The 23,760-nt window shown below is 44.0% G+C and overlaps 1 protein-coding gene and 1 non-coding gene across 4 annotated transcripts in view; one reads left to right on the top strand and one right to left on the bottom strand.

The window, feature by feature from the left end:
• The window catches only part of Etf1 (eukaryotic translation termination factor 1), a 33,295-nt gene extending 10,088 nt beyond the window's left edge, over positions 1–23,207 (top strand). For all 3 annotated transcript variants that reach the window (XM_006977905.4, XM_015996604.3, XM_076554969.1), the window contains 9 exons: positions 11,765–11,940; positions 12,217–12,356; positions 15,815–15,953; positions 16,147–16,337; positions 16,668–16,797; positions 18,059–18,214; positions 18,535–18,599; positions 19,678–19,825; positions 20,946–23,207. In XM_006977905.4, coding sequence (XP_006977967.1) covers positions 11,765–11,940; positions 12,217–12,356; positions 15,815–15,953; positions 16,147–16,337; positions 16,668–16,797; positions 18,059–18,214; positions 18,535–18,599; positions 19,678–19,825; positions 20,946–21,028 — 1,228 coding nt within the window. In that variant the 3' untranslated portion in view covers positions 21,029–23,207. The remainder of the gene's footprint in view (positions 1–11,764; positions 11,941–12,216; positions 12,357–15,814; positions 15,954–16,146; positions 16,338–16,667; positions 16,798–18,058; positions 18,215–18,534; positions 18,600–19,677; positions 19,826–20,945) is intronic.
• On the bottom strand, positions 17,426–17,542 carry LOC121824177 (small nucleolar RNA SNORA26). Its single transcript, XR_006066007.1, has one exon. It is a non-coding gene; the product is annotated as a small nucleolar RNA SNORA26 (small nucleolar RNA).
• Positions 23,208–23,760: the final 553 nt, after the last annotated feature.

Below are 23,760 nucleotides of genomic sequence, written 5' to 3'. Positions count from 1 at the left end.
AACAGAACATTGGTGATGAGGGAAACAAGTGTGTGACAAAAAGACAGTTATTCATGGGAGAGTTGTGGCTTTTGCTTTATTTTACTTCCACACTGGTCAAGCAAGGGGGATTTTTTTTTTTTTTTTTTTTTTTTTTCATTTCATTTATAGCTTCCTGGCCAGAGCACTGATAGTGAGATCCTAACTCTGGTTGAGATTGATATCTCCGTGTAGTGCATTGTTTTGACAAAACTAGAGAAATTTTCCAGCTTCTGCTGCTTCCTGGTGGAATATTCCAATAGATAATGTTGGGATGTTCTTTTAGTGAGGGTGGCTATTACCAAGTGTGTTCTTGTTTTAGAGGATTGAGTAGTCTGCTTTTGGTGATAAAATGCTAAGATGATCTTTGTAAACTACTGGAAAATGGCTGGTACATTTAAATTATTCTATACTTAAAAACATAGGTTGTATGCATGCGTCTGCAGGCACACACATGCCTGCCTGTCAGGATTACTTGTGGGAGTCAGTTCTTTCCTTCTACCAGGTGGGCTCTGGGGATTGATCTCAGGTCATTAGACTTGACAGAAAATGACTTTAACCCAAGCAATCTTGTAGTCCCTCCCCCCGCCTTTTGTAGACAAGGTCTCAAAGTAGGCCCTGTACAGCTGATCTTTCTGCCACCACACCCTGTTATGTGATGCTAGAGATCAAACCCAGGGCCTCACGTATGCTGGCTAGTCAAGCATACTACCAACCTAGTTATGTTCCCAGCCCGTCGCTAACGCTCTAGTTCAGTGTTGTATCTGACCAGGGTCTGTCCCCGCCTTACCTGCGGCATACATAGTGGTGTTAAGGTGAGATCAAAATCATATGAGGAAACTGGGATGGGGGGGGGGGCATTGAGACAGGGTTTCTCTGTGTAGCTTTGGCACCTTTCCTGGAACTCACTTTAGTCCAGGCTGGCTTAGAACTCACAAATATCCACCTGGCTCTGCCTCCCGAGTGCTGGGATTAAAGGTGTGTGCCGCCGCCGCCGCCGCCCAGCTGAAACTGTAGGATTTATTATGGTAAAATAATATGCTAACTTGAGCATTTTTTTTAATGATTTGTTTGTTTTTATTTTATGTGACTTGGTATTTTTCCTGAATGTGTGTCTGTGGGGGGGTGTTGGATCCCCTAGAGTTGGAGACAGTTGTTAGCTGCCATTTGACTGTTGGGACTTGAACCTGGGTCCTTTGGAAGAGCAGCCACTTAACCACTAAGCCTTTCCAGCCCTCTTTTTTGTTTTTCAAGATAAGGTTTCTCAGTCCTCCTTTAAGCCTAGCCCTTGAGAGATAGAGGCAGGTGAATCTCTGAGTTTGAGGCTAGCCTGGAACTTGCTGTGTAGACAGACCATGCTGGCTTTAAGTTCAAAGAGATCCACCATGCCTGGCAGGTTGAGCTTTCTAGTGAGGGGAAAGCTGAGAGACAATTAGTTATTTTAAGATAGCATGTGTTCCTCTCTAAGGAGTGACTTTATTAAGACTAGATCTCACTATGTTGCCCAGACTGGCCTCAAAAGCATTATTCTCCCACCTAAGTGTTCCAAGGAGTTACAGATGTAGATCATCATATCCACCTTGGAGTAGAAAATGTTTAGTTGATATTTTCTATAGCTGCTTAAAATAAATATCTGATGTCTGTTTATAAGAAACTGTATTGACACCAGGTACAATGGCCTTCACCTTTAATCCTAGCACTCTTTTTTTTTTTTTTTTTTTTTTTTTGGTTTTTCGAGACAGGGTTTCTCTATGTAGCTTTGCGCCTTTCCTGGAACTCACTTGGTAGCCCAGGCTGGCCTCGAACTCATAGAGATCCGCCTGCCTCTGCCTCCCAAGTGCTGGGATTAAAGGCGTGAGCCACCACCGCCCGGCAAATAATCTTTTTTTTTTTTTTTTTGGTTTTTTTGAGACAGGGTTTCTCTGTGTAGCTTTGCGCCTTTCCTGGGACTCACTTGGTAGCCCAGGCTGGCCTCGAACTCACAGAGATCCGCCTGGCTCTGCCTCCCGAGTGCTGGGATTAAAGGCGTGCGCCACCACCGCCCGGCTAATCCTAGCACTCTTGAGGCACACAGGCAGACCTCTGAAATTTGAGGCCAGCCTGGTCTACGGAATGAGTTCCCAGAAAGGCAGGGGTATGCAGAGCCTGTCTTGAAAATCAAAAACAAACGGAAAAAGGTATATTGTGGCCCTGTAAAATGACTCAGCAGGTAAAAGTGCTCCCTGTGCACGCTTGCTCACCCGAGTTGGATCTTCCAAACCTTGTCACAGTGAGAAAACTGACTTCCAGAAGTTGGGGTTTTTGTATTTTGTTTTTACCTCCACATATACACTGTGGCACAATAACAGATATATAAATGAGCTGGCAAGATGACTCCACCTCTGACCTCCAAACATGTACTCACATGCAGATAAATACATGTAATTAAGATATAGTATAAAGACGACCTTGTTTTTGTTATCAGAGACTATTGATTCCTCAAGTATTTGACCACTACTGTGTGCTGCAGTGATCTCTACCCTGGAGAGCACCAACCTGTGGCAAGATAGCAGGCCTCTTTGAAGTGACTTGTACCCTGATGGAACCTACGCTGCAGATGTAGGCTATGGCCATTCCCACTTTATATGGTACGACTGTTTAATATTTTAGATAGTGTTGAATCTTGTGCCATCATCCTAGAAAAGTGGTTGTCACTTACCAAAGTCCACTCTGCCTCTGTGTGGCCATAGCCAAGTTCAAGTAATACTTCTGTGGTGTTTCAGGTGCTCTCCTGTTTCTGTGGGGAGGGGCCATCAGGATGACAAAGAGCTAGAGCTCCATCTAGTCATCATTTAGTGTTTACTTACTCTGCTGTTCAGACTGTACTTAACATTATCCTACAGAATCATCCTGACCTTGTGAAGAGGTAAGCAAACCAAGATTCACAAGAATTTGTGTAATGTGTTTTGGGTCAGATAGCTTAATAACAACTAGAGGCTGAGCCCAGATGTCCATGATTCCAAACCTGTACTCAAAGTCATAAGATCACCTATTTTTTTTCTGTTGGGGAGAGGAGGGCGTGGATATGCCGTCCCACACCACAAGGTCAGAAGACAACTTTGGGTGTTGGTCTTGGGCCTCTTACAGTTTGCCACTGTGCACATCAGACTACCTGGCCGGCAAGCTTTTGGGACCCCTGGTCTCTGCTCCCATCTTGCTGTAGGAGCACTGAGATTACAGATTGCCCCTATATCCATCTTCTAGGGATTTGAACTTGCTCTCACACTTGCATGGCACGAACTTTAACCACAGAGCTCTCTCTCCAACCCACTTTCAAAAGTTGTTTAGTTTTGTACAGCTAGGAAAAGAAGCAAGAATTGAAGTCCTATAGTGAGTGAGTCCAATAAGGACAGTTTTGAAAAATGGTGTAAAAATTGGAGAGGAATTGGCTGATTTCTCAGGTAGTAATCCCTATAATGTTGTTAGCTTGGCATCTTTCCCAGAAATGATCTAGGCCTAAGTTGAACTTTCTGAGATGGAATAGATATGGTCTTAGCAGAGAGCATGATAACTTGGGTCACTAACATCCTAGGAAGCACCCAACCATTGAACATCGAGCTGAAAGAGTCTTAAAGAAGCTATGCTCATCCTCAACTTGGGCAGCATCTCTAGACTGTTCTGACCCAGTCCTGAAAGTAGTTGTAGTAAGAGTGGTGTTCTGTCTGGTCAAAGTTGGGTTATGGTGTGGTTGTTTATAAGTAGGATAGCTTAGTCTGTCTGTGCTGCTAAAGCGGAATACTGCAGATGCTGCTGGGCAGTGTCTAAGGAAGTGTGACTTGTTAGTTTCAGTGTCTGATAAGCACCCCCAAGATTTACTTGACTGCTACATCCTCCAGGAGGAACACCAATTTTCATATGGCAGAAAGGCCATACACATAAACGTGTCTTTGCTGTTTTGTTTTCTTTTTGAAATCTCATTGTATATGCATTTGTTATCTGTGTGTCTCCTGGTGTGTGCCCATGTGCATCTGTGGGTATGCACGTGCCACTGTGTATGTGGGGTCAGAGGACAACTTTGTGGAGTGTCCTTGTACCTGTGCACGGGTTTCTTCAGAGAAACACTGCTGCCCCTGGGCGGGCTGACATTGTTTTGAGACAGAATATTGGATGCTTTGGTATTGTTTGCCTGAAGTTGACCAAACATATGCATTCTGTGCAAGCCAAGATTCACTGATTACCTTCAATGTTTATGTTTTATCTCCTGGTAAAGTTACCACATAAATGCTTTCCTGTCCACAGTGCTGGGGACTGAATCCTTAGATGAGTATTGCTGCTCCTATCCTGTCCTGTTGACCTAGGTAGAGAAACTTCCCTGTCAACAGTTCTTGAGGAAGGGAGGGAGAGAGGGAGGGAGGGAGGGAGGGAGGGAGGGAGGGAGGGAGGGAGGGAGGGAGGGAGGAAAGGGAAAGCTACTGACTGACTCAGTCTTTCCTTCCTGCCTTGTGTTTGCGGCTTTAATTGGCGTAGTTGTGTTTGCTCTGTGTATTTACTCGATTTACAAGTATTCCTTCCCTGTGACTCCCAGAAACTAATCCTCTGGGTAAATCATTGAAGAAAATTCTTTGATAATGGAAAGTATCCTGGTGAGCATGAGGAGGACAGAGGGCCTTGGGAGCTTGTGTTAGTCACTGTTCTATGTTGTATCTTGCTTTGTATGTTTTTAAGACCTGTATATGAGTCATTGCCATACAGCATGAGTCACTGCCCCCCATTTTCAATTACATTAATTTTGGGGGTGGGGGTGGGGGTCAGAGCAGTCTGTTCTCCCCTTCTATCATGTGGCTTCCAGGGGTTGAAGTGTCTTTACCTGCTGAGCCGTCTCATAGGCCTCTCACTGGCTCTTGTTGCTTTGAGACAGGATCATGCTTTGTTCCCAACTGGCCTGGAACTCTCAGTATAGATTAGCTGGCCTCAAACTTAGGGCCATACTGGCTCTGCCTCCTAAAATATGGGATTCCAGGCATGCAACCCCAGCATGCTGTATAGTAACTTCTTTTTGTCCTCTTTGTCGTGTGTGTGTGTGTGTGTGTGTGTATGTGTGTGTGTGTGTGTGTGTGACACGCAGGTCAGAGGACAACATCAGGTTTGTTGGTTCCACCTTGTTGGAGACAGAGTTTCTTTGTTTTGCTTCCTGTTCAAGTAGTTGGCCATTGAGCTTGTGGGAGTCCTCCTTTCCATCTTGAGATAGTGGTGTTGTTGATGATGATGATGATGATGATGATGATGTTGATGATGTTTGTTTTTCTTTTGGCTGGGTTCTGGGGAGTCAGACTCCAGCTTGTAGGGCAAATGTCTACTTCACTAACCATCTCCCCACTCACTAACCTGGAAGCCCTGGGCATCTCCTGTCTCTGCCTCCTTAGTTCTGGGGTTTTTCAGGTATGCATTGCCACGCCTAGCTTTTTAGGAGTGCTGTGGATCTGGTTTAAATCCCCATGCTTCCAGAGACCAAGCTCTTTTTGGACTGGAAGGTCTCCTATGGTTGGTTGGTTGGTGGGCGAGGTCTTACCATATAGCCAAGGATGTCTTGGGCTCTTTCTGTATTGCCTTTCCAAGAGCTGAGATTACAAATGTATATTCATTGCCTTTTTTTCCCCTTTTTAATGTGTGTAGATGTTTGTCTGAGCGCCACATGAATGCCTGGTGCCCTCAGAGTCCAGAAAGGGGCATTAGACCCCCTAGAACGGGCTACCATGTAGATAGTTGGAATCAAACCCTGGGTCTTCTGGAAGAGCAACTATCACTCTTAACTGCCAATCATCTCTCCAGTGCCCTCGCTGGCTCTTCTTAATTGGGGTCTTTTGATTTTGGAAAGGAGGTATAGTGACAGCAGAGAACGTGGAAAAACAAAAACAAACGGTTGGAATTAGAGGAGGAGGCAAACAGAATGTATGGCACACAGCCTTAATCCCAGCACTGGGGAGCCTGGGCAGGCAGGTCTGAGTTCCAGGCCCGCCAAGGAGCCATCGTGAGACCTTGTCTCCGAGATGAGGAGGTAGGTGGTGAGAGTCAGACTAGTCTGTAACTTGGCCTGTATGGCTAGCAGCTCCTCAAGTGAGAACTTTTTCTACTGTCTGAAGATCTGACTCTGGGCCTTGACGTGCCCCCTGTCATCACTGAGCTGCTACGTCCCCCTGCTGCACATTTTATTTCTCAGTCTCCTTTTTTTGTTGTTTTTTCAAGACGGGGTTTCCCTGTCCTTTGAGCCCATCCTGGAACTCACTCTGTAGACCAGGCTGGTCTCAAACTCAAAGAGGCCTGCCTGTCTCTGCCTCCCAAGTGCTGAGATTAAAGGCGTGCACCACCATGCTAGGCACTCATTTTCCTTTTAAGAGGTATTTGCTGTGTGTACATATGAAGTACTCAACTTCCTTGATCTGCTCTTGTGTTTATACAAACTGGTCTGACAGCTTTGGCTTGCCTGTGGAGTAAATGAAGGTATCTGCTCCGAAACTTTCCTGGCAGAGGCCTTTAATCTGCTAGTGTTCAAGCTAACATAAAAATTATCAGGCAGCTTTAGCAGCCTGAACTATTCCTTCCTCAGCCTTGGAGTACTGGGATACAGGCATGCAGCACTCCACAGGCTATGTTTTCAAAATTTAGATTTCAGCCTTTTCTAGTCAAGTGTCTTAAAAAGGTGAATTCAGAAATCTGTTTCCCCTGTAGCATAGGGAGAGTTATACATGGAAACAATGTGTCTTTGGGTAAGAGCACCAGAGAAGGCTTCAGGCATCCTGCTCTGTCGCTTTGTCCTTATTCCCTGAGACAGGGTCCCAGTAGCCAGTCTACCTCCAGCCCCAGGGTTACAAGCACATGTTTTTTATGTAGGTTCTGGGATCTGAGCTCATGTCCTCATCCAAGCTCAGACCTATAGAGCCATCTCTTCAGAGCAGTCTTAAACTTTAAGGTAGTATGTTTCACATTTAGCAACTTGGTAGAAATGTACCCCACCCCCCCCCTGCCTCAAAAAAAAAAAAAACTGGCAAGCTATACCTCTGAATTTGTTTGTCTGTTTTGGTTTTAATGCTGGATTAATGCACCACCACGCCCTGCTCTACTTCTGAACCTTTCAAACAGTGGATTCCAGGAACAAGATCACATCCTATCCCTAAGTGCATTCACTGCCCTGTCTTCTCTGGGATGTTAGATGGGTGGGGGTGCAAGGTTCCCCTGCTGTTCTCAGAGCAAAATTGCTTAATGAATGTTTATCGTCTTAACCTAGCTTTGTGGGAAGTAGAAGATAACAGCTTATCTCAAGGTCCTTACTTTGTACTGCACATCATTTTCTGGCTTTGAGGTATTGTGAGTTTACCCAATTTGTCCCGATATTCTCTTTCGTTAACTTCAGATTGTACAGTCCTTTGGGTTTAGGTTCCTGCGCCATCATCTCTGCTCTCCTCAGAGCCCCTCCTCACTCTACTCCTTTGTCAAGTCCATCTCTTAGGAAACTACTCTGAAAACTAGTGTATTCGCTTAGAACTGGGCCCTTTAAGAGAATTCCTATGGCCTCTAAAGATTCTGGGAGCCTCTAAAGTGACCGTATATGTGTCCTTGAAAATTGTTCATCAGAAAAAACCTCACAGAAAGTAGCTTATATTTAAAGTGACTTGTCTTGGGGCTGGAGAGGTGGCTCAGCAGTTAAGAGCCCTGATTTCTCTTGGAGAGAGCGAGCCTAGGTTCCAGGGCATTCACTGCCCTCTTCTGGTCTCTGAGGGCACCAGGCATGCAGTAGTGCAGACAAGACAGGCTTGTGTACAGACAAAACACCATATACTTAAAAATAAATAGCTTGGTTTGGTTGTTTGGTTTGGTTTGGGGGATGGTTCTAAACAGATTTCTCAGTGTGTTCTATGTGTAGCCCTGGCTATCCTGGAACTCATACTATAGACCAGGCTGGCCTCTCCCTCCTGAGTATTGGGATTAAAGGTGTGCACTACCATGCCCTGCTTGCCTTCTCTCTCTCTCTCTCTCTCTCTCTCTCTCTCTCTCTCTCTCTCTCTCTCTCTCTCTCTCTCTCTTTCTGTTTGTCTCTCTCTGTTTTTGGTTAACTTTACCTCTCTAGGGCCAGCATGGTAGCACCACAGGTAAAGGCATCTGAAGTGCAAAAACATAGCAACCTGAGTTTGAGTTCTAAAACGCATATAAAAGTGGAAGGAGAAAACTGACTCGACAAAGTACACACACGTACACACACTGTCTTTAAAACAAACAGAAAAGCACTGGCTTGGGCTCCGGTGAACATGCACGGGCTCAGTAGCAGGGGTAAGGTTCATATTGTTCTCAGTTTATTTGATACCACCCACTCCTGTGACACTAATAATTACTTGATTTTATAGCCTTAAAAGGGGCGATCTTCTGTTAATTTTTTTTACGTGTATGGTATGTGTTTGTGTGTCTGTTTTATGACTTAAGTTAATTTTCTGTTACTGTGATAAAACACCACCAAAGCAACTTAAAAAAGAAAGAGTTTCTTTGGGCTTATTGTTCCAAAAGGTTGAGTTCATCATGGAGTGGAATCAGCTGAGAGTTCACATCTCCAACCATAAGCAAGAAGCAGAACAAATTGGAAATAGCAGCCAGTCTTGGAAACCTCAAAGCCTGCCCCCAGTGACATATTTCTTCCAGCAAGGTCAAACCTCCTAACAGTGTCACCAACCGGAGCATTCAAATGTGGTGGACATCCTATCACTATTTCTTACTTCTCTCCTGCTGACCTGCTGACCTGCTTCCTTTTCCTAGCTGGTCCACTTGTACATGTGTGCATGCGTGGGTGTATTGGTCTATCCTTTGGTCCCAGTACGTTTTGTTATGGTGATTTGTAGGAACACATGCACCAAGGATGACTTTGAATTTCTGATCCCCCTGCCTTCAGCTGTGCTGGAGATGGAACCCAGGGTCTCATGCATGCTCAGCCAGCGCTCCACTAACTGAGCACTATCCTGGCCCTAACTGATTTTCTAGTTTAAAATGCAGTTTACATACCATATAATATGCCCCCTTTAAAAGTTATAACTCAGATTTGTGTCCTAGTTGTCCGTTGCTGTGATAAGACACCCTGACAAAAAGCAGCTTAGGAGTACGAGTTTGCTTGAGCAGCAGTTCCAGGCTGTGAGCCATCATTTTGGGAAAGTTTTGCAGGAATTTCTTGGGCAGCTAGTCATGTCTGCAGTCAAGAACAGAAGAAATGCATGCATGCTTACAACTACTTTCCTACATTTTCATAGTCAGAGTCCTCTGCATCCCATGATATCTACCTATCTATAGATTGTTTCCTGAATGAATATTTCATGTAAGTAGAACTAGCTAGACAACATGTGGTCATTTATGACTGATTTTATTTGCTATAATTTAAATCCGTATGTGTATCAGTCTTTCTTGAAATTTATTTTTTTTTTAATTTTTTTAAATTTTTTTTTGGTTTTTCGAGACAGGGTTTCTCTGTGTAGCTTTGCGCCTTTCCTGCATCTCGCTCTGTAGACCAGGCTGGCCTCGAACTCAGAGATCCACTTGCCTCTGCCTCCCGAGTGCTTTGAAATTTATTTTTATCTTAATTGTGTATGTGGGTGTCTGCATGCAGTAGCATGCCTATGCGGTAAGAGGATGGCCTAAGGTTGTGGGCTCTCTCCTTACACCATGTAAGCCCCACAAGTCAAACTCAGGCCTTGACCCACTGACCCCTTCTTTCTCCTGGAGTCATCCCATTTTACCCCTGTGACAGTACTTTGAGTTTTTGTTTTTCTGTATCCTATGGGGGGGGGGGTTCGTTTTCTTGTGCATGTGGAGACCAGAGGCCAACATTGGATGTCTTATCACTCAAGGTTTAGTGAATTGTGTGCTTGCAGACTCTGACCCACAGAGGTCAGAATAGGGCATCAGATCCTCCTTGAACTGGAGTTACAGACAATTGGGAGCTGACATGCGGGTGCTGAGAACCGAACCAGCCTGGGTCCTCTTCAAGAGTCATTTCTCCAGCCCCATGTTGTCTAACAAAGCTTTTCCCAGGGAGACGCAACACACACAGCTTTACTTACCCCAGATAGGGAGCCCATGACAGACCAAAGTGCCTTTCTGTGGTCTTTACAAAAAATGTCTATTCAAGCCCTTTGCCCAGTTTTATTTTGTTTAGTTTTTGTATTGGTGACTGAACCTAGAGCCTTATGCTTGCTTGGTAAACACTCTGCCACTGACCTATGTCCTTTGCTGGCTCTTGTTGACATTGTTTGTTTGTGTAAGACTTGTTTTGAGACAAGGCGGCCCCTACTCAGATCATCTGCCTGCACACGCCATATGCCCAGTCTTTGCTGATTTTTAATTTGGGTTGTCTTTTTGTTGTTGAGTGTTGGGAGTTGTTTACGTGTTCTACATAGTCTTTACAGAACTCATACCATGTGATTTTCATGCATTGTCTTCTATCTTATGTGTTATCTTGTGTATGTTACACACATGGATGCACCTGTGTGGAAACCAGAGGCTGGCATCTGGTAGTTTCCTTATCCCTCTCCACTTGGGTTTTGAGATGATCTCCACTTGAACCTGTGAATCTAGGGGTCCTCCTATTTCTGCTTCCCTAGTGCTGAGATTACAGGCATGAAGCAGATTCCTTTCCCTCCTGAGGCTTCTCTCTAGCGTCAGTCATCTCAACCAACTTTATGTGGATGTCATTAAATAAAGATGAGTGTGTTCATGTTGTAAACCAGCCTTCAGAACGCTTTTCAACATACAAAACTGGTTATTATTGCTGCTGACATGCCCTGTCCTCTTTGGTGCTAGAGTTTGAACCTTTGACCTCATGCATGCTAGCAAAAACAGAACTAGAAATACTGGAACCAGGTGGTTAGCCGCTGCTGATGGTTTTGAAAGAACGGGTTAAAGGTGGTATTTTCCTGGGTCGTCCTTAGCCTCATCTTTTGGTTCTAGATATTTGAATTTGTTTGGATACTTAATCAGGCTCTTGGTGCATTACTCTTTTAAAAATATTTAATGTGTGTGTTTGCACACACAGGTTGTGTGATAGACTTTATTGGAGCTGGTGTTACTAGGCGTGTTCAGAACTCACCTGACTTATTGAAGGGTTCTGGGACCCCCAACTCCAGGCTCTTTGGATTGTGAAACAGGTGCTTTCAGTTACCCAGCCATCTCTAGCCCCCATATGACACTTGCAAAAATTTTTAGTCAAATCATTGTAATCCAAAAACATTCTTGGTGGCATATCCCTTTAATCCCAGCACTCTGGGAGAGAGACAGGAGTATCTGTGTAGTCTACATAGCTCCTGAACTATAGAGAGAGACCCTATCTCTCTCTCTATATATATATATATATTTAAGGAGAAAAGGATGGTATTAAGTGGAGTATGTCTAGACTTTGGAAAACTTGTTGCATTGTCCTGGCATAGCTTCTCACACTGAAGAGCCACCAGAATGATTCCAGCTTGTTGGTCCTGCATAGCAACCTTCTCTCTTCATCCTTAGAATGAAGTCTTTCCCTTTGAGTGCTTTCATTATGTGGTTAATCTCAGTACAGAAGTCATTGAGCACCTACTATCTGCTGGCTCTCGTTAGGCTTCCTTTGGAAAGTGGTCCTGGGTAGTTACTTACTGCCTTCTGGTACTCTTCAGACAGTGTGTTTTTATGATTTCTGGAACGTCTCACAGGAGCTCAGTTTACTGATGGTAAACATGAATTTAAACTGGTGTGTTTCTCTCTCCAGCAATGGCACGAGCATGATATCGCTGATCATTCCTCCTAAAGACCAGATTTCACGAGTGGCAAAAATGTTAGCAGATGAGTTTGGAACTGCATCTAACATTAAGTCACGAGTAAACCGCCTTTCAGTCCTGGGAGCCATCACATCTGTACAACAGAGACTCAAACTTTATAACAAAGGTAACCATTTCTCTCTCTCTGTCCACCCTGCTCCTGCCACAGTGCTTTCTTCCTGGGTCTTCAGCCAGCTGGCATCATTGGTCGTTAGCTTTTTGTTTTATTGAGCACTAAGTAGTGTTTGCTGTACTTAAGGAGTGAATCCTACTGAAACATCTCTGAGGAAGTTTTGCAAGTGGGGTGAGAATTTTGCCTATGAGTCTTAAGGGTTTTTCTGTTTTGTGTAAATTGTGGCTATGGGAACAATTAAAGTAGAGAAATTGTTTATGTTCTTTGCAGTACCTCCAAATGGTCTGGTTGTTTACTGTGGAACAATTGTAACAGAAGAAGGAAAGGAAAAGAAAGTCAACATTGACTTTGAACCTTTCAAACCAATTAATACATCATTGTATTTGTGTGACAACAAGTTTCATACAGAGGTAAGATGAGCACAGAGCATTCCCAGCTAAAGAAGCCCCGAGCCCATGAGCAGCTACCCTTCTTCCCTCAGCCTCCCCAGCCCCAGGCCCCCACTATTCTACCGTCTGTTAATAGAGTGGAATCCTATAGTCGAGCCTTTTCCTTTATCCTTTTTCAGGACTGTGTGCTAGCCTCGTTCTCTACTATTTTACCACTTCCTCATTGAGTACTCCGTGGTATTAGATAAGCCACATTATTCATGTGTTTATAAATTGATATCTTTGGGTTGTTTTTCACTGCCTGGCTTTCATGAATGATGTCACTGTAAACATTCATGCACAGGGATTTGTTCGTAACCATTTGCTTTTATTTTTGTAGATTATATATGTAGAAATAGAATTGGTAGCTCAGATAGTGGTCATAGTTAATCCTTTGAGAAGTCACTTTTCTAAACCATAGGCAACTGTAACCTTTTACATAGGTTTGTCGTCGTCGTGTCCCCCCCCCCCCCCCCCCCCCCCCCCCCCCCCGCCTTCATTCTTTTGTGTGGAGGTCGGGGGTGCTGGTGGTGGAGGAGGACAAGGTCCATGTTGCTGAGGCTAGTTTTAAATTCCTGGTCCTCCTGCCTCCACCAGCTGGGCACTTCATCTGGGCATCCTCCATCACAGCTGTTTTCAAAATAATGTATGTTATTGTGATACTACTCATTAGGATGTTTGGGGAAAGTGCTAATTTGGATTTGGAACTAATTAGAGGCAGGTGATTGGCTGCTGATTGATTGGTTACCTCTCACTCTACCAATGATGCTTGCCTATATTCTTGCACCTTAGTGCTAAGCTCACAAATTGTTGAAAAATAAGCAAATAAAATGCATTTAATGGCAGGTTTTTTGGCTTTTGTTTGTTTTGTTTTTTGTTTTCTCTCTTTTCCTGTTCTTATGAAACCTGAGTGACAGAGCTGTGATGAACATTAATAGTGGAAAAGAAACCTCATTAGACTGACCTAAATCAGTCAACAGGAAGCAATCAGGAATTCACAGCTGGCACCTCCTTTAGTCCCTTGCCTCTCATCAACCTAGAGAAAACCCTCTGCTGTGGAATTAGAGCTGACAATTTGTCCACAGTGTACAGTGGGTGACTTTTGCTAACTTTGACAGGAAGTCCAATCCCAGTTGAAGCTTGGTTGACTGTATGGTGATCTAGCTTAGCTTCCTCTTAGCCTCCAGTGTCCTGGCAAAGGCCTCTTGAGACTGTTAGCCATTCTGGCTGATGGATTTGCTTATATCAACTTTGATGAAAGCAGACTTTGGATCTTTCTGATTTAAAAAGTACCCAGTAGTTGTATTGTCTGGCTATTTAGCTCAGTTATTACATTAGCATAATTGATTTTTACTTTTCTCCCAATAATTACAATGACTAGTAGAGCTAAGGGTGAAGATTCTAATACCCCAAGCACCCAGCATTCCCCCATACCTAGTTTTTTACATGGATCCAAACTAAGGTCCTTATGCATAGCAAGCACCTACCAAGCCACTTCCTCGGCCCCTATTGGAGTTTACTTTGTTGAGACAGGCTGTTCTCAAAATCGTTGTATAACCAAGGGTGACCTTGAACTTCTGATCCTTCTGACTCTACCTGAGTGCTTGGGATTACCAGGGAATCCCACCACACCTGATTTTCTTGTTTTAAGACGGGGTCTTGCTGTCTGGCCTAGGCTAGCCTTTTTGGACTCAGTTCTCAATGCCTCTGCTTCCCAAGTGCTGGCATTATAGGCATGTCACCACACCAAACCTAATCCTGTTTCATTTGTCTAAAGATGGATTGCTGATTGAGTAGCTTGCGTTCTAGACCTTTTTATAAAGAAGGTTTCTTATTCTTTAATTAAAATAGGATAAATTATTTCTCAGTTCTTTTTTTTTTTTTTTGGTTTTTCGAGACAGGGTTTCTCTGTGTAGCTTTGCGCCTTTCCTGGGACTCACTTGGTAGCCCAGGCTGGCCTCGAACTCACAGAGATCCACCTGCCTCTGCCTCCCGAGTGCTGGGATTAAAGGCGTGCGCCACCAACGCCCGGCCAATTTCTCAGTTCTAAAGAGATCAGAATCTGGCAATTAATGATGTTCAAGGCTATATAAGTCTCAGTCCATCACAGAAAATATGTCTCTGTGGGCCCCAGGGCTTCTTACATACCTCTCAGGAGAGGCAGAGATACAGAAACAGTATGTAACTCAGTAGTTCTCCTATAAAACTCTAATCCCGGGGCTGGAGAGATGGCTTATCAGTTAATAGCACTGACTGCTCTTCCAGAGGACCCACATGGCAGCTCACACCTATTAATTCCTGTTCCAGGGGATCTGACACCCTCACATAGACATACATGCAAAACATCAGTGCACATTAAAAAAGCAAAAACAAAAAGCCTCTAATCCCAGCACCCAGGAGGCAGAGGCACTCTGAGTTTGTAGCCTGGGCTATATAGAGAAACCCTGTTGGAGGTGGGTACTCTTTAAAATTGAGAGAAACATTCCAAAACTAAAGTCTTTTCAGATGCGTCTGTTTTCCTTTACTTGTTACTATAGAATTGATTTACAAAATTCTTTTGCTGTGGAAGTGCTGTCCAGTAATGCTGAGATCATTGATAGTTAACAGAAGTTAAGTTGGCTGGGAGTGACTAGCTCAGAGTGCAGGAGGCTCCCTGGGTGCATGTACTTCAGAGCACTACTCTAGAAAACTAGGAACCAAATTTTGAAATTCATCTTTAATTTGGACCTTACAGTCTATATACCATCTATCTAAATAAAACGAAGAAAAGGGAAATGAGGAGACTACAATCTTCTACTGACATTTTGTTTGATGGGTTGGTAGATGGTTGATTGGGTTTGGAGATGGTCTCTCACTGTGCAGCTCAGGTTGGCTTTGAACTTGAAATCCTCCTGTGTCTGCCTCTCTGGTGCTGGAGTTGCACTGTGTCCACCTTAAGTTTGTGTTGTGTGCATTGGGGGGAGGCAGAAGGGGACAGACACTGTGGCTTGCTTGTGGAGGTCAGGACAACTTGGTTGACTCTGTCCCCTCCGCATTGGTTGGGAACCAGGTATAGTTGCCCGGCACCTTTACTTACTGAGCCATCTTGCCTGCCCAAGTTGAGATTTGGAGATATTTTGTTTCTTCTTGGTTTCGCTGTGGTAAAATCCAGATAAATCACCTTAGCTGCTTTTAGTTGTGCAGGTCATTGTGTACCATCACTGGCTTGTTTCCAGAACTAACTGTAACTGTAAAAATAAATACTTCCCCTTCTTCCCTGCAGAGTAGAAAACACCATTCTACATTAGTGTTCTATTACAGCTGAGGTCTCTCAATGACCCCTTTCCCTCCACAGTGTCACACCGTGTTGAGTGGGGTGGAAGTCAGTGTGTCACTGTGAATGTACCCCCGCCTTGGCAGAGCTCTGGAGTTGATCATGCAGTGTTGTGTTTGTTTTTTAGGCTCTTACAGCACTGCTTTCAGATGACAGCAAGTTTGGTTTTATTGTAATAGACGGCAGTGGTGCTCTTTTTGGCACGCTCCAAGGAAACACCAGAGAAGTCCTGCACAAATTCACTGTGGATCTCCCAAAGAAACACGGTATATGGGAGGGCTGCTTGAGTCCTTTTACTTACGTCTAACAGTACTCATTAAGCATCAGTTTGTGCTAAACAGTTAACGGAGGTGGTGGTTTTTCTGTGTTTAGCTTGACGGGTTGTTTTGTTTTTACTTCATGGCATGTTGTACTCTTTTAATAGTTACCCCTGTCTTTCCCACCACTTTTGTGTCGAAGGCAGAGGAGGTCAATCAGCCTTGCGTTTTGCCCGTTTAAGAATGGAAAAGCGACATAACTATGTTCGGAAAGTAGCAGAGACTGCTGTGCAGCTGTTTATTTCTGGAGACAAAGTGAATGTGGCTGGTCTGGTTTTAGCTGGATCAGCTGACTTTAAAACTGAACTAAGTCAATCTGACATGTTTGATCAGGTAAGAGATAAGGAACTGCCATTTCGGGAGTCTAGTGTGGGATACATTCATCCTCAGCATATTATGCATGTGTTTGCATTCGTAGCCATAAATTCCCTAGGTTAAAAAAAAAATCTCTGGGTGGAGAGATGGCTCAGTGGTTAAAGGTGCGCACAGCTAATGCAGAGGACTTAAATTTGGTCCAGCACCCACATCAGATGGCTCACAAATACCTATAACTCCAGCTCCTGGGGGATCCAGTAACATTTTGTCTTTGTGTTTTATGAGAAAGAGAGTGGGATTTTAGTAAGGTATTTGAGATCCTAATGTTTTTGTTTCTATTTGTGCCAGAGGTTGCAATCAAAAGTTTTAAAATTAGTTGATATATCCTATGGTGGTGAAAATGGATTCAACCAAGCCATTGAATTATCTACTGAAGTTCTCTCCAACGTGAAGTTCATCCAAGAGAAGAAATTAATAGGTATCACTAAAATGCTACTATTTTGCTTGTTTTGTGAAATGTTTTTGGTGTATGTCTGAAGTAAGACACTGAAAAGGCATTAAAGAAAGGCCTGGAGGTAGTAGTCCATACTAGTAATCCCCACACTAGGGTGGCTGAAGTTATATCAGGAGTTCAAAGTCATCCTTGGCCATAAAAGTTTTTAGGCCAGCCTGGGTTATATGAGACTCTGTCTCAAACAAAACTAAAGTAAAAGAGAGTAAAGGAATGGAAAACAACATTTTCACTGAGGGAAAGAAAGTGTCAGCTGGCCGTAGGTGGCACGTGCCTGTGTGATCCCGGCACTCAGGAAGCTGAGGGAGTGGTGTTGCGGCAAGTTCCAGCCAGCCTGATCTTTCAGGGGGACCCTGGGGTGAGGGTGGGGCCAGTGGGGAAGTGGCTCAGTAGATAGAGTGCTCGGAAGCATTCACAAGGCCCTCCACAGCTCCAGTATACTGGTATACTGGTCAGGGAGCCTGTAATCCCAGCACTCTGGGTGCTAGAGGCAGGGAGATCAGAAGTTCAAGGTCATCCTTAACTATATAACAAACGGGAAGTCAGCCTGGGCTGCAGAAAACAAAAACCTGCATGGAATCTTTTTTCTCCCCCCAGCTGTAACTAGACAGGATCCAAAGGGGAGGCTTCCAGTCTCTCCCTGGATCTTACGGAGTTCCTTTATCCTGCTGTGTTAGCCTCTTAAAGTACAGCACCAACCTTAAAAGGAAGACTTGGGAGGACCTAGGAGCTCAACAGAGATGGTCCAGGAACCCTTGGTCTCCTCAGCCACGTGGGCCTGCAGCTAGGCACTGGGAACAGGATCTGGGCCTGTGCATCTGTCTAACATGGGCCTGAAAGTAGGATTCTCTTTATAATGATCAGGAATAGTAGAACTGATTTCATAATCTTGTGAGTTATAAAATCCACAGCTGTGCAAGGCCCTTAGAGAAACTGTGTAGTATTTGCATATAACCTATGTACACCCTCCCATGTACTTTAAATTATCTCTTGATTGCTTGTAATAGCTAGCACATTGTAAATATTATGTAAATAATGGTATGCTATCATTTAGGTTACGATGACAAGTAAAGGTCTGTGTATATTCAAATATAACCATCACAGGCCTAGCTCCATAGTACACTTTGGCATGCTGTGCTTACTTTTCTGAATGTTTAATCCATAGTTGATTAAGTTCATGGATATCAAGAACCATCATATATTTTATTGTTATATCCCTAATCCACAGGGCGATACTTTGATGAAATTAGCCAGGACACAGGCAAGTACTGTTTTGGAGTTGAAGATACACTAAAGGCTTTGGAAATGGGAGCTGTAGAAATTCTAATAGTCTATGAAAATCTGGATATAATGAGATACGTTCTTCATTGCCAAGGCACAGAAGGTAAAAAAGAAGAAAATACTGTTGCTGTCTATTACATTTCCTGTGTTCAGGAAGCACAGTTAGACAGGAACATAAAACTGCATAGGGTCTAGGGTTATAATGTCCCTGCCCCCCACCCCACCCCCAGCTAGTTAATGTCTGTCACCAGTTAAATTTGCCAAGGAATGTTTCCTTATAGGAGCAGGGTACCAAGGGTGTATGCTGTTCATGGGACAGCTTGCTAGAGTTAGTCTAGGAGTCCTTTTATTATTTATATCTATTAGTATTGTGATGGCCAGATTAACACTTTTTTTTTTCTTTTTTAACTTTTAATACTACAGAGGAGAAAATTCTCTATTTAACTCCAGAACAAGAGAAGGATAAATCTCACTTCACAGACAAAGAGGTATGTCATTTTTTATTTAATGATAACATACAAAAAGCATTGTTAGAGCACTGGTAACATAGAGTATCAGCCTTGGGAAACAAAGCCCTATTCTCATCTAAGTGCCACACACTGGTCTGATTCCAGGGAGGAGGAAATCGGGGTTGTGTAAACTTCTAAAGTAGTCAAGGAAGCTGGGGGTGGGGGTGGGGGGTGGTACATGCCTTTAATCCCAGCACTGAGGGAACTGAAGCAGGCACTTGGGGGTTCAAGGCCAGCTAGAACTACATAATAAGACCCTATCTCCAAAAATAAAAAAAAATTTTTTTAAAAAGTTATGAAAGCAAGAAAACATTATTATCCTTGAAATAACATAGATTTGCATTGTCTGGCCCTGTGAGACCAATGTTGCTTTATTAGCATTTTATCAGCTTTTCCTTTGTACTTAGCCCGGTTTAAATGCATCTCATGATTTATAATGAACACTGCCTTCCAAAACAAGACAGTTGTAATGGTAGCTGCCTTCAGTTCTGAAGGGCCGCTGAGGAAAAGGCACATGCTGCCTGAGGACTGACTCCAGCAGTTTGTCTCCTTATGGCGTGTATAGACCAAATACCTACAACACTGAATGCTGTCTTTTCAAAAGTGGGCTGAAGAGATGGCTCAACAGCTGAGGGCACTTGTCCTTCCAGAGGCCATCTCACGGTGACGTCATCATCATCATGGCAGCTCACAGCTATTTGGAACTCCAGTTCATGGGCACCAGGCACATGTGGTGTACTTTTTTTTTTTGAGTTGCTCTGTCTTCTGGGCTGTTGAATGAAGAGAAAGTACAACAACCTACTTTGTGGAATCAACAATAGGAATCATAAGTTGACAACTAAGTATGGTTTGACGTTTTGTTGCTGAGGCTGCAGCTTGAGGGCAAATACTGAAATAATCAGTTTCTCTCCCCAAGAACCAGGATGTATTTAGGATCCTACATTTCTAGTACTCCAAATGGTTAGGAGGATGAGTGATGATGGGCAGGGGCATTGAGAGGGTGAGGCTGCGGTTTGTATTCTAATCCCGGTGTTTCTGTGTCGTGACTGCCCTGTAGACTGGACAGGAACATGAACTGATTGAGAGCATGCCCCTCTTGGAATGGTTTGCTAACAACTATAAAAAATTTGGAGCTACACTAGAAATTGTCACAGATAAGTCACAAGAAGGATCACAGTTTGTGAAAGGATTTGGTGGAATTGGAGGTGAGTAGCAAACTCCAAACAGGGTTTCTTACCAGGGCCTGAAATAACTTACTTCAGGGTGGCATATGCTCGCTCTGCTTGGAAGAGGTGTGGCCAGCAGCAGGTGGAGCACATTCCTTAGTTTGAACCACTTTGCTTATCGTCATGGTTTTTATGTGTAATAATGATCTCCTGAGGGGTTTTTTTTGTGTGTGTGTATATGTGTGTGGTGTTTGTTTGTTTTGGTTTTTCAAGACAGGGTTTCTCTGTATAGCTCTGGCTGTCCTGGAACTTACTTTGTAGACTGGGCTGGCTTGGACTCAGATCCACTCAGATCCTGCCTCTGTTTCCTGAGTGCTGGGACTAATGAATGTGCCACTACACCGATTTTTTTTTTTTGCATGTACATAATGTATTTCAGTCATATTTAATCTCTGGGATTTTGTTGTTTTGTGTGTTTCTTTGTCGGCACAAGAGTGCCATGGTGGGGCTGGAGAGATGGCTTAGCGGTTAGGAGCACTGACTGCTCTCCCAGAAGTCCTGAGTTCAAGTCCCAGCAACCACATGGTGGCTCCCAACCATCTGTAATGAGATCTGGTGCCCTCTTCTGGCCTGCAGTCACACATGCTGTATATATACATAATAAATAGAGTGCCATGGCATGCACATGGCGGTCAGACAGCTTGCAGGGCTGGTTCTACCGTGGGAGTCTGGTTGTGCAGCAAGTGCCTTTACCTGCAGAGCCACCTTGCTGGGCCTGTGTTTTGTTTGAGGGAGTTTAGCTTTGTGTCAGAGATAACTGGGAGTCTATTCTCTTTACATCATGTGGGGTCCAGGAATGGAAGGGTCATCAGGCGCTTAGCACAGGCACTATTTTTATATCTACTCCATCTCTCCCCTCCCCATTGTGGTTTTTTTAGTGGGGGGCTGGCCTTTGACTCACTGTACGCCCAAATTGGCCTCCAGCTGGGCAATCCTGATGCCTTGACCTCCTGAGTACTGAGGTTTATATTTCTGAGTCACCATGCCTGCAGCTGATCATTACCATTTTGTAATTCTGGAAGAGGATGAGCTTCTCTTGGAAGAACAATCCCTTCCTGCTTCAAGAACCCAGGTTACTCACTCTGCTTTGCTTCTCCAGGTATCTTGCGGTACCGAGTAGATTTCCAGGGAATGGAATACCAAGGAGGAGACGATGAATTTTTTGACCTTGATGACTACTAGGTAGTCGACATGGGTCCGGCAACATGTGCCTCACCCTCCAGCATTCAACCCAAGGAGCATACCCGTGGTGGAGTCCAAACAGATCCCTGCCTTACAATTGGAACATTTCCAGAACTTAATCCGTGAGCATTGGATACTGAAAAGCAAAGCGAAACAAAAGCAGACCCAACCCTACACTTTGGTTTGTCATGGTGTCAGCGCAGCAGCCTACAACTAAGTTCCTAAATGCCACTCCGGACTAATTGAAAAAAGAATCCCACTTTTTACTTTTACTTGATGGTAAAATTGGTTGCTCTTGTATTTTATGAAAAAAAAAATGATTTTTTTAACCTTCATACATAGAAGCAAAAATACTTTAACTGCTGTAAACCTTCAAAAGTTAGTAGAAGTGAGATCATACTGGTTTGTTCTTATTTTGATCGGAGAATAACTCGATTGCTGCATTTCGCAGTGACCCATTTACATGGCATTCTCAGACTAGACTGCACAAGCAGAAATATATGTGGTGAAATATTGGAACTGTTTCTCTCTTGGTCTCTGTTTAATGTTGAAAGGGTGAGCTGACAGGAGGCCATTTCGGCCTCACTCCCTCACTTCCCACTCCCAGACTGTTTCAAAGGTGCAGGGTGATGCAAAGTCAGACTGAGTGCTGAGACACTGGGGCAGTGCACTCCTGACTTCCATCTATTGGAGGCACATCTGTGCCAAGCATTTGGGGGCCCTTGGTGTCCCTGACGTTAATGAGGCTCCTGTGATCTCAGCCTACTAGAAACCAGTTGGGGGTGGACCCGGTGGGGCTTCTGTGCTATTGCTGGGGTTGGAGAAATAAAACATGCAATTTTAGTGGAACCAAAAAAATTCAAAGGTGATTTGCTTGGATCTATTCTTGATAAAGGGAGGTGGTCGTGTTTCCTTGTGTTGGATGGCATGAGATTATGTGAATGTTTTGATTTTTTTTTTCTTTCAAATGAACTGCAAGATTTTTCACAGGAACGACAGACAAGACATGTATGACTGTGCATGTTTCTCAAACCCCTGGTGGGGCTGGAGCATCTTTTTCAAAAGTGGGACTTAGAAGCCCCTCTCAGATGAGAAAGTGTGGGAGGAGGGTGGGGAGGGCAGGGGTGGGGGGGACGGGACACGGCTTCTGGTGCCATGGATTAAACCATGTTGGATCCAAAAGTCGGCCGAAACCTGAAGCTTATGCTTCGCAGCTGGGCTGTACGTTGGATTTGAACCCAGTTGAAGTACAAGGTCATGGTGTGCTCAAGGTGCAACAGCAAACGGAGTGTAGGACGTGCCCAGTGGAGCAGTGGGAAAGTGTGCCAAGTGGACTTCTAGGACCAAAGGTTTTTCAAGTCCATTGGCACCACCCACACTCTCCAGGATGGTGGGGTGCATTGGGTATCAAATTGGGTACTTTTAACACTTTAGTGCCTGACTGCTGTTCTTCACTGACTTGACTCAGTCACTTGTAGCTTTATTGGTCTGAACCAGCTCCTTGTTCCCAGGTTACAGACCTGCCTATCGTTCCAATAATCCTGTTTCACTTGAATGGAGGGAGTATGTCTGCAGTGTAAAGCTTCTGGTTCTCACACTGTACTCTGAGGTCCAAATGACTGTCTGTCGTGTAACCTGATGTCTCAACCCCCGGTGAGAAGAGTCGATTCTTTGGTGTTCACCAACATGGGAGGCTTCACCAGAACAGGCTTTTGCTTTGGGCTCTGCTGTTCGTTTGCAGAACACCCAGGAGCAAACACACTCTTCCCAGCAGTACCTTAGGGTTTTGCCATTGTAAATGGGTCTAATGTGATATGACAAGACCAGAGAAATTGGATGTAAATTTACATTTTTGAATATGCTTGTTGTTTCACATGATACATTTAGGGTATGCAGCTCCTTTTGTAGTTTTTATTTTTACTATTTAAGTTTGGAAATGATGCCAAATTTTTGTATTTCTTTAATCAATGTGTTCTCCTTGGTGATATATATTGCATTATATATTGATGTGTGTATCAATATATACCGATATGTGTTACACTTCCGCATACAAACACACATAAGTGAGGGGAAAACCGTAGCCCGCACTCGCTAGCCTCTGCAGAGAGACCCTAAGAGCAGAATCTCGGTGTTGTGATGTACAGAAATGGAGAAGAGTATTAAACCATATTTAAGAATATATTTCGTGTGCTTGAGATTTTTTAGGAATATTCCTAGAAAAGTCTGGACTCCAGAGACTGACTGCTCCTCTTTGTCAGATTAGCCGTTCCTAATGCATGTTCAGCCTTAGAGTTACCCCACTGTTTCTGTCTGTGCGAAGGATAGCTGGGGTTGCAACCCAGGGTTATGCCGGAAGGAAATTTGCGTGTGTTTGGCTTTGGATTTATGTTTAAGATATTTCAAACCTACCTATACTCCATAGGGACAGGTGGTGCCACCTTCTAACAGGTAAGAAGGGTTTCTTTAGCAGCTTTTCGGTGATGAAATCAAAATTTTATCCCAGTCTCAATTCCTAAGTTAACCTTATGTCCACTTGCCTTTGAGTACTATAAAAGTGCTCATCGTCCAGTGTGGTGGTACATAAACTAGAGGCAGGGGTGGGAAGGTCGCAAGTTTGAGGCTAGTCTTGGCTTCATAGCAAAATTCTGTCTCAAAAAATGAAAGGAAGAATAACTAGTCCAGGGGACTGCAGAGGTGGCTCAGCAGTTGAGGGGCTGACTGCAAGCCAGGCA

Source organism: Peromyscus maniculatus, chromosome 19, assembly GCF_049852395.1.
Source record: "Peromyscus maniculatus bairdii isolate BWxNUB_F1_BW_parent chromosome 19, HU_Pman_BW_mat_3.1, whole genome shotgun sequence".
Taxonomy (NCBI): domain Eukaryota; kingdom Metazoa; phylum Chordata; class Mammalia; order Rodentia; family Cricetidae; genus Peromyscus; species Peromyscus maniculatus.
This window is presented reverse-complemented; position numbering and strand designations above follow the sequence as displayed.